The 14639-nt window shown below is 38.0% G+C and overlaps 1 protein-coding gene across 2 annotated transcripts in view; it reads left to right on the top strand.

Annotated features, from left to right (window-relative positions):
- pcsk6 (proprotein convertase subtilisin/kexin type 6) overlaps positions 1–14639 on the top strand; it is a 164463-nt gene that overhangs the window by 122982 nt on the left and 26842 nt on the right. For both annotated transcript variants that reach the window (XM_067401398.1, XM_067401397.1), the window contains one exon: positions 12562–12649. In XM_067401398.1, coding sequence (XP_067257499.1) covers positions 12562–12649 — 88 coding nt within the window. The remainder of the gene's footprint in view (positions 1–12561; positions 12650–14639) is intronic.

Here is a 14639-nt window from a genome sequence, read left to right as displayed (position 1 = left end):
CTTTTTGAAATGTTTTGAGATCACCCTCTTATTTTTACCTGATTTGCTTCAAACTTCATCAGTGTAATGTCAATACACAGCAGATGTAGACCTATGACAGGATTTTTGATATTTGAAATATTGTTGCCATGGCAACAGGTCAAACTGTAATAATATTCTTGAGTGTTTTTGAGGCTCTTAACATGCTTCAAATTGCATGAAACTCGACACACACATCAATATTGTCAACCAGTAGACATGGACAAAGCCATAGAAATGGGCGTGGTGGAGGGGCTCAGTAGCGCCACCTTTTGACAAAAGTGGGGGTTAGTTTTTCCTACAGTCACCAAACTCGGTACACATATTATTCTCATCAAGCCGGACAATTTTCTAATTTACATTCATTAGCTCCGACCAACAGGAAGTCAGCTATTTTGGTTTGAATGTTAATTTTTTGAAAAAACAGGCTATGCATTTTATACTACTACTCCTACAGGGTTTATCCAATTTACACCAAGCTTTTTTTAACTTGTTGCGAACACATTGAAGTTGTTTAATTGCAAACGGATTTTGGATATCTCAAACGGTTTGGCCGTGGCGAGGCAACGAATTTATGGCAAGAAAAGGGAAACAGGAAATGTGTTATAACTTCTGCATACATTGATTGATGTTTATGAAACTTCAGGAGTGTGTTGGTTGTAGTAGTCTGATCACATGGATGTAACTATTGTGAGTCAAAGTTATAGCGCCACCAAATGGCAGCAAGAAGTGTATCACTTTTAAAATGCTTTGAGATCACCCTCTTATTTTTACCTGATTTGCTTCAAACTTCATCAGTGTAATGTCAATACACAGCAGATGTAGACCTATGACAGGATTTTTGATATTTGAAATATTGTTGCCATGGCAACAGGTCAAACTGTAATAATATTCTTGAGTGTTTTTGAGGCTCTTAACATGCTTCAAATTGCATGAAACTCGACACACACATCAATATTGTCAACCAGTAGACATGGACAAAGCCATAGAAATGGGCGTGGTGGAGGGGCTCAGTAGCGCCACCTTTTGACAAAAGTGGGGGGGTTAGTTTTTCCTACAGTCACCAAACTCGGTACACATATTATTCTCATCAAGCCGGACAATTTTCTAATTTACATTCATTAGCTCCGACCAACAGGAAGTCAGCTATTTTGGTTTGAATGTTAATTTTTTGAAAAAACAGGCTATGAATTTTATACTACTACTCCTACAGGGTTTATCCAATTTACACCAAGCTTTTTTTAACTTGTTGCGAACACATTGAAGTTGTTTAATTGCAAACGGATTTTGGATATCTCAAACGGTTTGGCCGTGGCGAGGCAACGAATTTATGGCGAGAAAAGGGAAACAGGAAATGTGTTATAACTTCTGCATACATTGATTGATGTTTATGAAACTTCAGGAGTGTGTTGGTTGTAGTAGTCTGATCACATGGATGTAACTATTGTGAGTCAAAGTTATAGCGCCACCAAATGGCAGCAAGAAGTGTATCACTTTTAAAATGCTTTGAGATCACCCTCTTATTTTTACCTGATTTGCTTCAAACTTCATCAGTGTAATGTCAATACACAGCAGATGTAGACCTATGACAGGATTTTTGATATTTGAAATATTGTTGCCATGGCAACAGGTCAAACTGTAATAATATTCTTGAGTGTTTTTGAGGCTCTTAACATGCTTCAAATTGCATGAAACTCGACACACACATCAATATTGTCAACCAGTAGACATGGACAAAGCCATAGAAATGGGCGTGGTGGAGGGGCTCAGTAGCGCCACCTTTTGACAAAAGTGGGGGTTAGTTTTTCCTACAGTCACCAAACTCGGTACACATATTATTCTCATCAAGCCGGACAATTTTCTAATTTACATTCATTAGCTCCGACCAACAGGAAGTCAGCTATTTTGGTTTGAATGTTAATTTTTTGAAAAAACAGGCTATGAATTTTATACTACTACTCCTACAGGGTTTATCCAATTTACACCAAGCTTTTTTAACTTGTTGCGAACACATTGAAGTTGTTTAATTGCAAACGGATTTTGGATATCTCAAACGGTTTGGCCGTGGCGAGGCAACGAATTTATGGCGAGAAAAGGGAAACAGGAAATGTGTTATAACTTCTGCATACATTGATTGATGTTTATGAAACTTCAGGAGTGTGTTGGTTGTAGTAGTCTGATCACATGGATGTAACTATTGTGAGTCAAAGTTATAGCGCCACCAAATGGCAGCAAGAAGTGTATCACTTTTAAAATGCTTTGAGATCACCCTCTTATTTTTACCTGATTTGCTTCAAACTTCATCAGTGTAATGTCAATACACAGCAGATGTAGACCTATGACAGGATTTTTGATATTTGAAATATTGTTGCCATGGCAACAGGTCAAACTGTAATAATATTCTTGAGTGTTTTTGAGGCTCTTAACATGCTTCAAATTGCATGAAACTCGACACACACATCAATATTGTCAACCAGTAGACATGGACAAAGCCATAGAAATGGGCGTGGTGGAGGGGCTCAGTAGCGCCACCTTTTGACAAAAGTGGGGGTTAGTTTTTCCTATAGTCACCAAACTCGGTACACACATTATTCTCATCAAGCCGGACAATTTTCTAATTTACATTCATTAGCTCCGACCAACAGGAAGTCAGCTATTTTGGTTTGAATGTTAATTTTTTGAAAAAACAGGCTATGAATTTTATACTACTACTCCTACAGGGTTTATCCAATTTACACCAAGCTTTTTTTAACTTGTTGCTAACACATTGAAGTTGTTTAATTGCAAACGGATTTTGGATATCTCAAATGGTTTGGCCGTGGCGAGGCAACGAATTTATGGCAAGAAAAGGGAAACAAAGTGTTATAACTTCTGCATACATTAATTGATTTTGATGAAACTTTGGCTTAGTCTTCGTTGTACAAGGCTGATCACATGGATTTGACTATTGTGATTCAAAGTCATAGCGCCACCAACTGGAAGCAGAAAATGTGTCACTTTCAGCATACATTGAGATCACCCTCTTATTTTTACCTGATTTGCTTCAAAATTCATCAGAATAATGTTAAAACTTGGCACATGTAATCCTTTGAAAATGGGCAGGGAGGAGGGGCTCTATAGCGGCACCTTGTAGTGCAGTAAATGTGGAGTGAATTTGACATAGTCCTTTGATGTTTAACCGTTTTAAGTGCCTATTGCCCGCTGTGCACAGTTGCCCTGAAGCCACCGGGGTGGCGGTGCCACCGGGCTTGGGCCCGCCATCGCTGCTCGCAGTTATATTTATTATTATTTTTTTTTTTTTTTTTTTTTATTTTTTTCCGTCTTCCGGGGCTTTTTGGGGGCCTTAACATGCTCAAAAACTCTTGAAAATTGGCACACACATTGGAATCCGCGGCCATTAGGACGCCGGAGAGGCTGGTACCCGGGCGTGGCAGGGGGGCTCGACAGCGCCCCCTTGAAAAAAGTCTGAAAATTTGGTCCATATATTAAACATGCTTGCACGTATTAGTATGAAACTCGGTACACATATAGACCTCATCGGGCCGAACAACTTTCGCGCTCTAAGTTAATCGCCACGCCAACAGGAAGTCAGCTATTAAGGGTTGTTTGAAAAACGCATGCTCTGGAATTTGATATACTCCTCCTAGACGATTAATCCGATCGCCACCAAACTCGGTCAGCATGAAGTCAAGACACTGATGATTAAAAATTGCCAGGGGATTTTTGATATCTCGAACGGTTTGGCCGTGGCGAGGCAACGAATTTATGGCGAGAAAAAGGAAACAGGAAATGTGTTATAACGTCTTAATACATATATTGATCTTTATGAAACTTCACGAGTGCGTTCGTTATAGGAGTCTGATCACATGGATGTGACTATTGTGAGTCAAAGTTATAGCGCCACCAACTGGCAGCAGGAAGTGTATCACTTTTTGAAATGTTTTGAGATCACCCTCTTATTTTTACCTGATTTGCTTCAAACTTCATCAGTGTAATGTCAATACACAGCAGATGTAGACCTATGACAGGATTTTTGATATTTGAAATATTGTTGCCATGGCAACAGGTCAAACTGTAATAATATTCTTGAGTGTTTTTGAGGCTCTTAACATGCTTCAAATTGCATGAAACTCGACACACACATCAATATTGTCAACCAGTAGACATGGACAAAGCCATAGAAATGGGCGTGGTGGAGGGGCTCAGTAGCGCCACCTTTTGACAAAAGTGGGGGGGTTAGTTTTTCCTACAGTCACCAAACTCGGTACACATATTATTCTCATCAAGCCGGACAATTTTCTAATTTACATTCATTAGCTCCGACCAACAGGAAGTCAGCTATTTTTGTTTGAATGTTAATTTTTTGAAAAAACAGGCTATGAATTTTATACTACTACTCCTACAGGGTTTATCCAATTTACACCAAGCTTTTTTTAACTTGTTGCGAACACATTGAAGTTGTTTAATTGCAAACGGATTTTGGATATCTCAAACGGTTTGGCCGTGGCGAGGCAACGAATTTATGGCGAGAAAAGGGAAACAGGAAATGTGTTATAACTTCTGCATACATTGATTGATGTTTATGAAACTTCAGGAGTGTGTTGGTTGTAGTAGTCTGATCACATGGATGTAACTATTGTGAGTCAAAGTTATAGCGCCACCAAATGGCAGCAAGAAGTGTATCACTTTTAAAATGCTTTGAGATCACCCTCTTATTTTTACCTGATTTGCTTCAAACTTCATCAGTGTAATGTCAATACACAGCAGATGTAGACCTATGACAGGATTTTTGATATTTGAAATATTGTTGCCATGGCAACAGGTCAAACTGTAATAATATTCTTGAGTGTTTTTGAGGCTCTTAACATGCTTCAAATTGCATGAAACTCGACACACACATCAATATTGTCAACCAGTAGACATGGACAAAGCCATAGAAATGGGCGTGGTGGAGGGGCTCAGTAGCGCCACCTTTTGACAAAAGTGGGGGGGTTAGTTTTTCCTACAGTCACCAAACTCGGTACACATATTATTCTCATCAAGCCGGACAATTTTCTAATTTACATTCATTAGCTCCGACCAACAGGAAGTCAGCTATTTTGGTTTGAATGTTAATTTTTTGAAAAAACAGGCTATGAATTTTATACTACTACTCCTACAGGGTTTATCCAATTTACACCAAGCTTTTTTAACTTGTTGCTAACACATTGAAGTTGTTTAATTGCAAACGGATTTTGGATATCTCAAACGGTTTGGCCGTGGCGAGGCAACGAATTTATGGCAAGAAAAGGGAAACAAAGTGTTATAACTTCTGCATACATTAATTGATTTTGATGAAACTTTGGCTTAGTCTTCGTTGTACAAGGCTGATCACATGGATTTGACTATTGTGATTCAAAGTCATAGCGCCACCAACTGGAAGCAGAAAATGTGTCACTTTCAGCATACATTGAGATCACCCTCTTATTTTTACCTGATTTGCTTCAAAATTCATCAGAATAATGTTAAAACTTGGCACATGTAATCCTTTGAAAATGGGCAGGGAGGAGGGGCTCTATAACGGCACCTTGTAGTGCAGTAAATGTGGAGTGAATTTGACATAGTCCTTTGATGTTTAACCGTTTTAAGTGCCTATTGCCCGCTGTGCACAGTTGCCCTGAAGCCACCGGGGTGGCGGTGCCACCGGGCTTGGGCCCGCCATCGCTGCTCGCAGCTATATTTATTATTATTATTATTTTTTTTTTTTTTTTTTTCCGTCTTCCGGGGCTTTTTGGGGGCCTTAACATGCTCAAAAACTCTTGAAAATTGGCACACACATTGGAATCCGCGGCCATTAGGACGCCGGAGAGGTTGGTACCCGGGCGTGGCAGGGGCTCGACAGCGCCCCCTTGAAAAAAGTCTGAAAATTTGGTCCATATATTAAACATGCTTGCACGTATTAGTATGAAACTCGGTACACATATAGACCTCATCGGGCCGAACAACTTTCGCGCTCTAAGTTAATCGCCACGCCAACAGGAAGTCAGCTATTAAGGGTTGTTTGAAAAACGCATGCTCTGGAATTTGATATACTCCTCCTAGACGATTAATCCGATCGCCACCAAACTCGGTCAGCATGAAGTCAAGACACTGATGATTAAAAATTGCCAGGGGATTTTTGATATCTCGAACGGTTTGGCCGTGGCGAGGCAACGAATTTATGGCGAGAAAAAGGAAACAGGAAATGTGTTATAACGTCTTAATACATATATTGATCTTTATGAAACTTCACGAGTGTGTTCGTTATAGGAGTCTGATCACATGGATGTGACTATTGTGAGTCAAAGTTATAGCGCCACCAACTGGCAGCAGGAAGTGTATCACTTTTTGAAATGTTTTGAGATCACCCTCTTATTTTTACCTGATTTGCTTCAAACTTCATCAGTGTAATGTCAATACACAGCAGATGTAGACCTATGACAGGATTTTTGATATTTGAAATATTGTTGCCATGGCAACAGGTCAAACTGTAATAATATTCTTGAGTGTTTTTGAGGCTCTTAACATGCTTCAAATTGCATGAAACTCGACACACACATCAATATTGTCAACCAGTAGACATGGACAAAGCCATAGAAATGGGCGTGGTGGAGGGGCTCAGTAGCGCCACCTTTTGACAAAAGTGGGGGGGTTAGTTTTTCCTACAGTCACCAAACTCGGTACACATATTATTCTCATCAAGCCGGACAATTTTCTAATTTACATTCATTAGCTCCGACCAACAGGAAGTCAGCTATTTTGGTTTGAATGTTAATTTTTTGAAAAAACAGGCTATGAATTTTATACTACTACTCCTACAGGGTTTATCCAATTTACACCAAGCTTTTTTTAACTTGTTGCTAACACATTGAAGTTGTTTAATTGCAAACGGATTTTGGATATCTCAAACGGTTTGGCCGTGGCGAGGCAACGAATTTATGGCAAGAAAAGGGAAACAAAGTGTTATAACTTCTGCATACATTAATTGATTTTGATGAAACTTTGGCTTAGTCTTCGTTGTACAAGGCTGATCACATGGATTTGACTATTGTGATTCAAAGTCATAGCGCCACCAACTGGAAGCAGAAAATGTGTCACTTTCAGCATACATTGAGATCACCCTCTTATTTTTACCTGATTTGCTTCAAAATTCATCAGAATAATGTTAAAACTTGGCACATGTAATCCTTTGAAAATGGGCAGGGAGGAAGGGGTCTATAGCGGCACCTTGTAGTGCAGTAAATGTGGAGTGAATTTGACATAGTCCTTTGATGTTTAACCGTTTTAAGTGCCTATTGCCCGCTGTGCACAGTTGCCCTGAAGCCACCGGGGTGGCGGTGCCACCGGGCTTGGGCCCGCCATCGCTGCTCGCAGCTATATTTATTATTATTTTTTTTATTTTTTTTTTTTTCCGTCTTCCGGGGCTTTTTGGGGGCCTTAACATGCTCAAAAACTCTTGAAAATTGGCACACACATTGGAATCCGCGGCCATTAGGACGCCGGAGAGGCTGGTACCCGGGCGTGGCAGGGGGGCTCGACAGCGCCCCCTTGAAAAAAGTCTGAAAATTTGGTCCATATATTAAACATGCTTGCACGTATTAGTATGAAACTCGGTACACATATAGACCTCATCGGGCCGAACAACTTTCGCGCTCTAAGTTAATCGCCACGCCAACAGGAAGTCAGCTATTAAGGGTTGTTTGAAAAACGCATGCTCTGGAATTTGATATACTCCTCCTAGACGATTAATCCGATCGCCACCAAACTCGGTCAGCATGAAGTCAAGACACTGATGATTAAAAATTGCCAGGGGATTTTTGATATCTCGAACGGTTTGGCCGTGGCGAGGCAACGAATTTATGGCGAGAAAAAGGAAACAGGAAATGTGTTATAACGTCTTAATACATATATTGATCTTTATGAAACTTCACGAGTGTGTTCGTTATAGGAGTCTGATCACATGGATGTGACTATTGTGAGTCAAAGTTATAGCGCCACCAACTGGCAGCAGGAAGTGTATCACTTTTTGAAATGTTTTGAGATCACCCTCTTATTTTTACCTGATTTGCTTCAAACTTCATCAGTGTAATGTCAATACACAGCAGATGTAGACCTATGACAGGATTTTTGATATTTGAAATATTGTTGCCATGGCACCAGGTCAAACTGTAATAATATTCTTGAGTGTTTTTGAGGATCTTAACATGCTTCAAATTGCATGAAACTCGACACACACATCAATATTGTCAACCAGTAGACATGGACAAAGCCATAGAAATGGGCGTGGTGGAGGGGCTCAGTAGCGCCACCTTTTGACAAAAGTGGGGGGGTTAGTTTTTCCTACAGTCACCAAACTCGGTACACATATTATTCTCATCAAGCCGGACAATTTTCTAATTTACATTCATTAGCTCCGACCAACAGGAAGTCAGCTATTTTGGTTTGAATGTTAATTTTTTGAAAAAACAGGCTATGAATTTTATACTACTACTCCTACAGGGTTTATCCAATTTACACCAAGCTTTTTTTAACTTGTTGCGAACACATTGAAGTTGTTTAATTGCAAACGGATTTTGGATATCTCAAACGGTTTGGCCGTGGCGAGGCAACGAATTTATGCCGAGAAAAGGGAAACAGGAAATGTGTTATAACTTCTGCATACATTGATTGATGTTTATGAAACTTCAGGAGTGTGTTGGTTGTAGTAGTCTGATCACATGGATGTAACTATTGTGAGTCAAAGTTATAGCGCCACCAAATGGCAGCAAGAAGTGTATCACTTTTAAAATGCTTTGAGATCACCCTCTTATTTTTACCTGATTTGCTTCAAACTTCATCAGTGTAATGTCAATACACAGCAGATGTAGACCTATGACAGGATTTTTGATATTTGAAATATTGTTGCTATGGCAACAGGTCAAACTGTAATAATATTCTTGAGTGTTTTTGAGGCTCTTAACATGCTTCAAATTGCATGAAACTCGACACACACATCAATATTGTCAACCAGTAGACATGGACAAAGCCATAGAAATGGGCGTGGTGGAGGGGCTCAGTAGCGCCACCTTTTGACAAAAGTGGGGGGGTTAGTTTTTCCTACAGTCACCAAACTCGGTACACATATTATTCTCATCAAGCCGGACAATTTTCTAATTTACATTCATTAGCTCCGACCAACAGGAAGTCAGCTATTTTGGTTTGAATGTTAATTTTTTGAAAAAACAGGCTATGAATTTTATACTACTACTCCTACAGGGTTTATCCAATTTACACCAAGCTTTTTTTAACTTGTTGCTAACACATTGAAGTTGTTTAATTGCAAACGGATTTTGGATATCTCAAACGGTTTGGCCGTGGCGAGGCAACGAATTTATGGCAAGAAAAGGGAAACAAAGTGTTATAACTTCTGCATACATTAATTGATTTTGATGAAACTTTGGCTTAGTCTTCGTTGTACAAGGCTGATCACATGGATTTGACTATTGTGATTCAAAGTCATAGCGCCACCAACTGGAAGCAGAAAATGTGTCACTTTCAGCATACATTGAGATCACCCTCTTATTTTTACCTGATTTGCTTCAAAATTCATCAGAATAATGTTAAAACTTGGCACATGTAATCCTTTGAAAATGGGCAGGGAGGAGGGGCTCTATAACGGCACCTTGTAGTGCAGTAAATGTGGAGTGAATTTGACATAGTCCTTTGATGTTTAACCGTTTTAAGTGCCTATTGCCCGCTGTGCACAGTTGCCCTGAAGCCACCGGGGTGGCGGTGCCACCGGGCTTGGGCCCGCCATCGCTGCTCGCAGCTATATTTGTTATTTATATTATTATATATTAACAAACATATTTACCCCATCGCCAGCTCTGCTAATGGTCAGCTACAGGAATGTCTGAAGTTCTTTTCCAAATGTAGCCTAGCCAATAAGTCTAGTTATTTCTTTATTCTTTTACTGTAACTACATGAATTATACATCATTTGATGCACCGATCGAAATTACTGAAAATTTGCGGCCGAAACAGCAATTTAGCTAACTTCAGCAATTGTCTAACTTAGAATTTAGACCAAAAATATCCTATCAATTAATTAAGTAATAAAGACATGTAATAAAGTAATAAAGAAATTATTATAAAATAAAAACAGAAAGACGTCTATTGCTTCAGCCTTATTCAAAGGCAGAGGAAACATGGATTCGTTACGCACTTCAATCCATTCCACAACCGTCGTTCTTGGTTTTATTCCTATTTATTAAATATAGGCAATTGGTGGATGAAACACTGATTAACATTAAGATACAATTTCTACAAAACGAAATTCACTTTAAAGAAAGACTTACTATAAAACAAAACTTAATGAACTGGTCAAATTCATGTCTGACCCGCTGCATATCTCCCAACATTGCGCATCCGTCATGCTATTCACTTTTCATAATCAACATAGGTGACATTTATAAAAAAATAAATAAAAATAAAAAAAAAAATTAGGCTATAGCCCAATATTTAAATATAAATATGAAACTAAATTGGCTACATTTTTATCCCTCTGGTCGGCGAATGCGCCGGCGTGTTCTGATGGATTTTCTCCTCATGACAGCTGAAACAACTTAACAGGCCTTCCGTCATTTTTGGCGATAGCCTACAGATTAGTGCAAGACTACAAATGGTCTACGTTTTTAAAATTTCATTTTATATTTACGCTCACAATAACAACAACACCTTGTAGGCTACTTTTGTAAAATAGAATAAATAAAAAACAGGGTGCGCTTTTCAGCTCTGCGAGAATCTTTCTGAAACGTCTCAAAAATTAATTTAAACTCTGCGAATAACTGTACCTAAAAGAAAGAAACATCTCAATTTGATAAGAAATTTGTAGGTCTGTGTTAAATAAGAGGCGATCTATCCACTGGAATGTGTTGTTTCTGAAATCATGGCCAGTGCTCGTTGCAGCTCAAAAACTTGTTAAAGCACCAAGAAGGCATTATAGACATAACATTATGACTTTATGTAAAGCTGCTTGGAAACTATGGGTATTGTGTGCACTAATAAATTTGACTTGACACTTGATCGTACTTCAAGATGGGATAAAAGTGACAAGGACATGAACCGGCTTAACACAGCCAGTTATGTCTCAAGTGAAAGGAAACAGTTGGGTGTAAACTGGATGTGTATCAGTATAATGAATCTGTGCATTTGGTCTTAAAGTGACAGCAACCTAATAAACCTGCTTCTCTGTGTCATTAATGTGAATCAAACAAAAGAGAAAATAACTTACTGCTCTTGAATGAATACATTTTTTAGCTTCAATAAGAATAAATTTATATTTAAAGGATTAGTTTACTTCAGAATTAAAATTTCCTGATAATTTACTCACCCCCATGTCATCTAAGATGTTTGTCTTGCTTTCTTCAGTCGAAAAGAAATTAAAGTTTTTCTCCATATAGTGGACTTCAGTGGGGTTCAACGGGTTGAAGTTCCAAATTACAGTTTCAGTAGCTTCAAAGGGCTCTACACGATAACAGACGAGGAATAAGGGTCTTATGTAGAGAAACTATCGTCATTTTCTAAAAAAAATTCAATAATAATAATAATTTATATTCTTTTTAACCACAAATGCTCGTCTTGCACTGCTCTGCAATGCACCACGCATTATGTAAACACATTGGAAAGGTCACGCGTGATGTAGGCGGAAGTACCGATCCAGTGTTTACAAAGTGAATGTGCAAAGACTAAGCCAAACGAAAAAAGGTAAAACTGATGTTGGGGATTTTAAAGTTGTAGGAGAAAATGAGATGGAGTTTTTCACCCTACCACGGTACTTCTGCCTATGTCACACGTGACCTTTCCAACGTGATTACTTAATGCGTGGCGCAGAGCAGTGCAAGACGAGCATTTGTGGTAAAAAACTTTTATTCTGTTTAGAAAATGACTGACCGTTTCGCTAGATAAGACTCTTATTCCTCGTCTGGTATCGTTTAAAGCCCTTTGAAGCTGCACTGAAACTGACATTTGGACCTTCAACCGTTAAACCTCAGTGAAGTCCACTATATGGAGAAAAATTCTGGAATGTTTTCATCAAAAACCTTAATTTCTTTTCGACTGAAGAAAGAAAGACATGAACATCTTGGATGACATGGGGGTGAGTAAATTATCAGGAAATTTTAATTCTGAAGTCAACTAATCCTTTAATTCATACAGTAAAGACTATGCAATATATAATTTTTACATTTGATTTTTAAATTCCAGTACTCTAACTACATGTTAAATAAACCTATTGTACCTGAAAATCTTAATTTGTTTAATTCATATTTTTGTTATATTGTATTTGTTTGTAATTTGCTTCTTTTTTTCTTATTTTTAATAACAGAAATGAAATAAAATAACAAAAATAACTTTATCGTGATATATATTGTTATTGTGAAATAAGAATTTAGTCATATCACCCACCCCTATTCCATATTATGAGTAGTACGCTAGTATGTCTGTCTTTGATTGTCTATGTGATCTTTCTGTCACTTTTCTTTTCCAGGCCAGAGACGTTGCCTGAAGTGTCATGAGAACTGTTTGAGATGCTTGAGAGATGCAGACAGATGCACTGCCTGTAAGGATGGCTTCAGGTAATAGAAAAAAAAAATCAGAGCTATTCTTGTTTACAATGTTCACTAAAAAAAAAATCTTAATCAACATTTGCACAAAACAACCTGATTAGAAAGAAATGTACAGTCCAGTACTGAACTGCTGCTCTCAGATTGTGGTCTTTTAAAATGCGTCCCAAGAACATTTGATTACTGCTGCATTTGGTGCTGGATTGTTGCTTAATTGCAATGTAAATAAAAGCAAATATTTGGGTTACACTTTATTTTACATTAGTTACATTGTAATTACTCAAATAAGTACTGAGTACTATTAATTAACTACATGTAATTTACATTTGAAAGTCTCTTGTAACCTATAAACTTTCACTCGCAGAGGTGTGACCCCTCTTTGCACTCATTGCAAAATATATTGAGTTATGAATTCTCATGGCATACTGGTGCAGATGAAATAGCGTAAGAAGTGAGGCTTTGGTGTTTTACGTCAGTTTAGGACATCTAGGGTGCATTTGGTCATCTTTATGTATGCTGTCTTTGCTGTGGTTTAGGCGAGCCATACTGAGACAGACTGGGCTTTAGTTCTTGAAAGGCAGTCTGGTCTTGTGAAGGGTAAAACGCTGCATGCGTTACGCCATGACCTCTCTGCAGCATTTAATCTGTCAGGGTTATATATCGTGATGTGCTGTGTTTTGAAGTGCGGATAGAGACCAAATGCCTGGAGTCTTTTAGATTCACATTCTCTGCGTCACACTTGCTCGAATGATTATTGAAACGGTTCTCTTCCCCTGTCATTTTCAACCACTGACCCACAGTTCCCTTGCAAAACAGTTCTTTGAGCCAAGTCAAAATCAACCCACTGTGAAGAAGATTGTAGAGTTGTTTTCTCTGACACACATTAAGTCTTGTCTTGAATTCAGACTCACTGGTTACTCTGATTTGTTTGAAAATATAATTTACTTCAACACTAGTTTAAGTCTGTGCCACATTTAGAGCACTTTAAAATTTAAAGGGGCCACATCTACACGTTTGTCACAATTACTTTTTATCGGGAGATACAGCAGTTGACAATTGAATTGACTATTTTTGTTTGTTTCAGTGTGAACTTGGAAATAATGTAATATTCTTTAAGGGTTAGTAAAATAATGCACATGTTGTAAGTAAAAATACTGTTCTTAATATATATATATATATATATATATATATATATATATATATATATAAAATGGAAATTCCACTGATGTTGTAATAATAATAATAATTATTACGGTTAAGGTAAGCAGTATTTTTGTGCAAGTTGGTTACAATGTCAACTTGGAAATAATTTATTATATACATAAATATACTATTCTAAATATTAAAATACTTAATTATTTATTTCTGTAATATACAGTCATGTGAAAAAGAAAGTACACCCCTTATGAATTCTATGGTTTTACATATCGAGACATAATAAAACATCATCGGGTCTTTAGCAGGTCTTACAAACTCTTATGAACAACAACACATGACATATTACACTGTGTCATGGTTTATTTAACAGAAAACAAAGTCAGGTGCTGATAATCAAATGTCAGCAAGTGTGATCACCTCTATAAAAGCAGAAGTTTTGTCAGTTTGCTGGTCTGGAGCCTTCAGGTGTGTGTTAACACAGTGCCAAGGAGGAACGACTTCAGCAATTATCTTAGAGAAGCAGTTGTTGCTGCCATTAATCTAGGAAGGGTTACAAGGTAATTTTCAAACAATTTGAAGTCCATCATACTACAGTAAGGAAGACTATTTACAAGTGGAAAACATTTAAGACAGTTGCCAATCTTCCCAGGAGTGGACGTCCCAGCAAATTCACCCCAAAGACTGTCTGTGCAATGCTCAGAGAAACTGCAAAACACCCAAGAGCTACATCTCAGACTCTACAGGCCTCAGTTAGCATGTTAAATGTTGAAGTTCATGGTAGTATGATTTGAAAAAGACTGAATAAGTATGACATGTTTGGAAGGAGAAAGCCTCTTCTCTCTAA

Source organism: Chanodichthys erythropterus, chromosome 11 (assembly GCF_024489055.1).
Source record: "Chanodichthys erythropterus isolate Z2021 chromosome 11, ASM2448905v1, whole genome shotgun sequence".
NCBI lineage: Eukaryota > Metazoa > Chordata > Actinopteri > Cypriniformes > Xenocyprididae > Chanodichthys > Chanodichthys erythropterus.
Note: the sequence above shows the minus strand (reverse complement) of the source record. Positions and strands in the feature narration are given on the sequence as shown.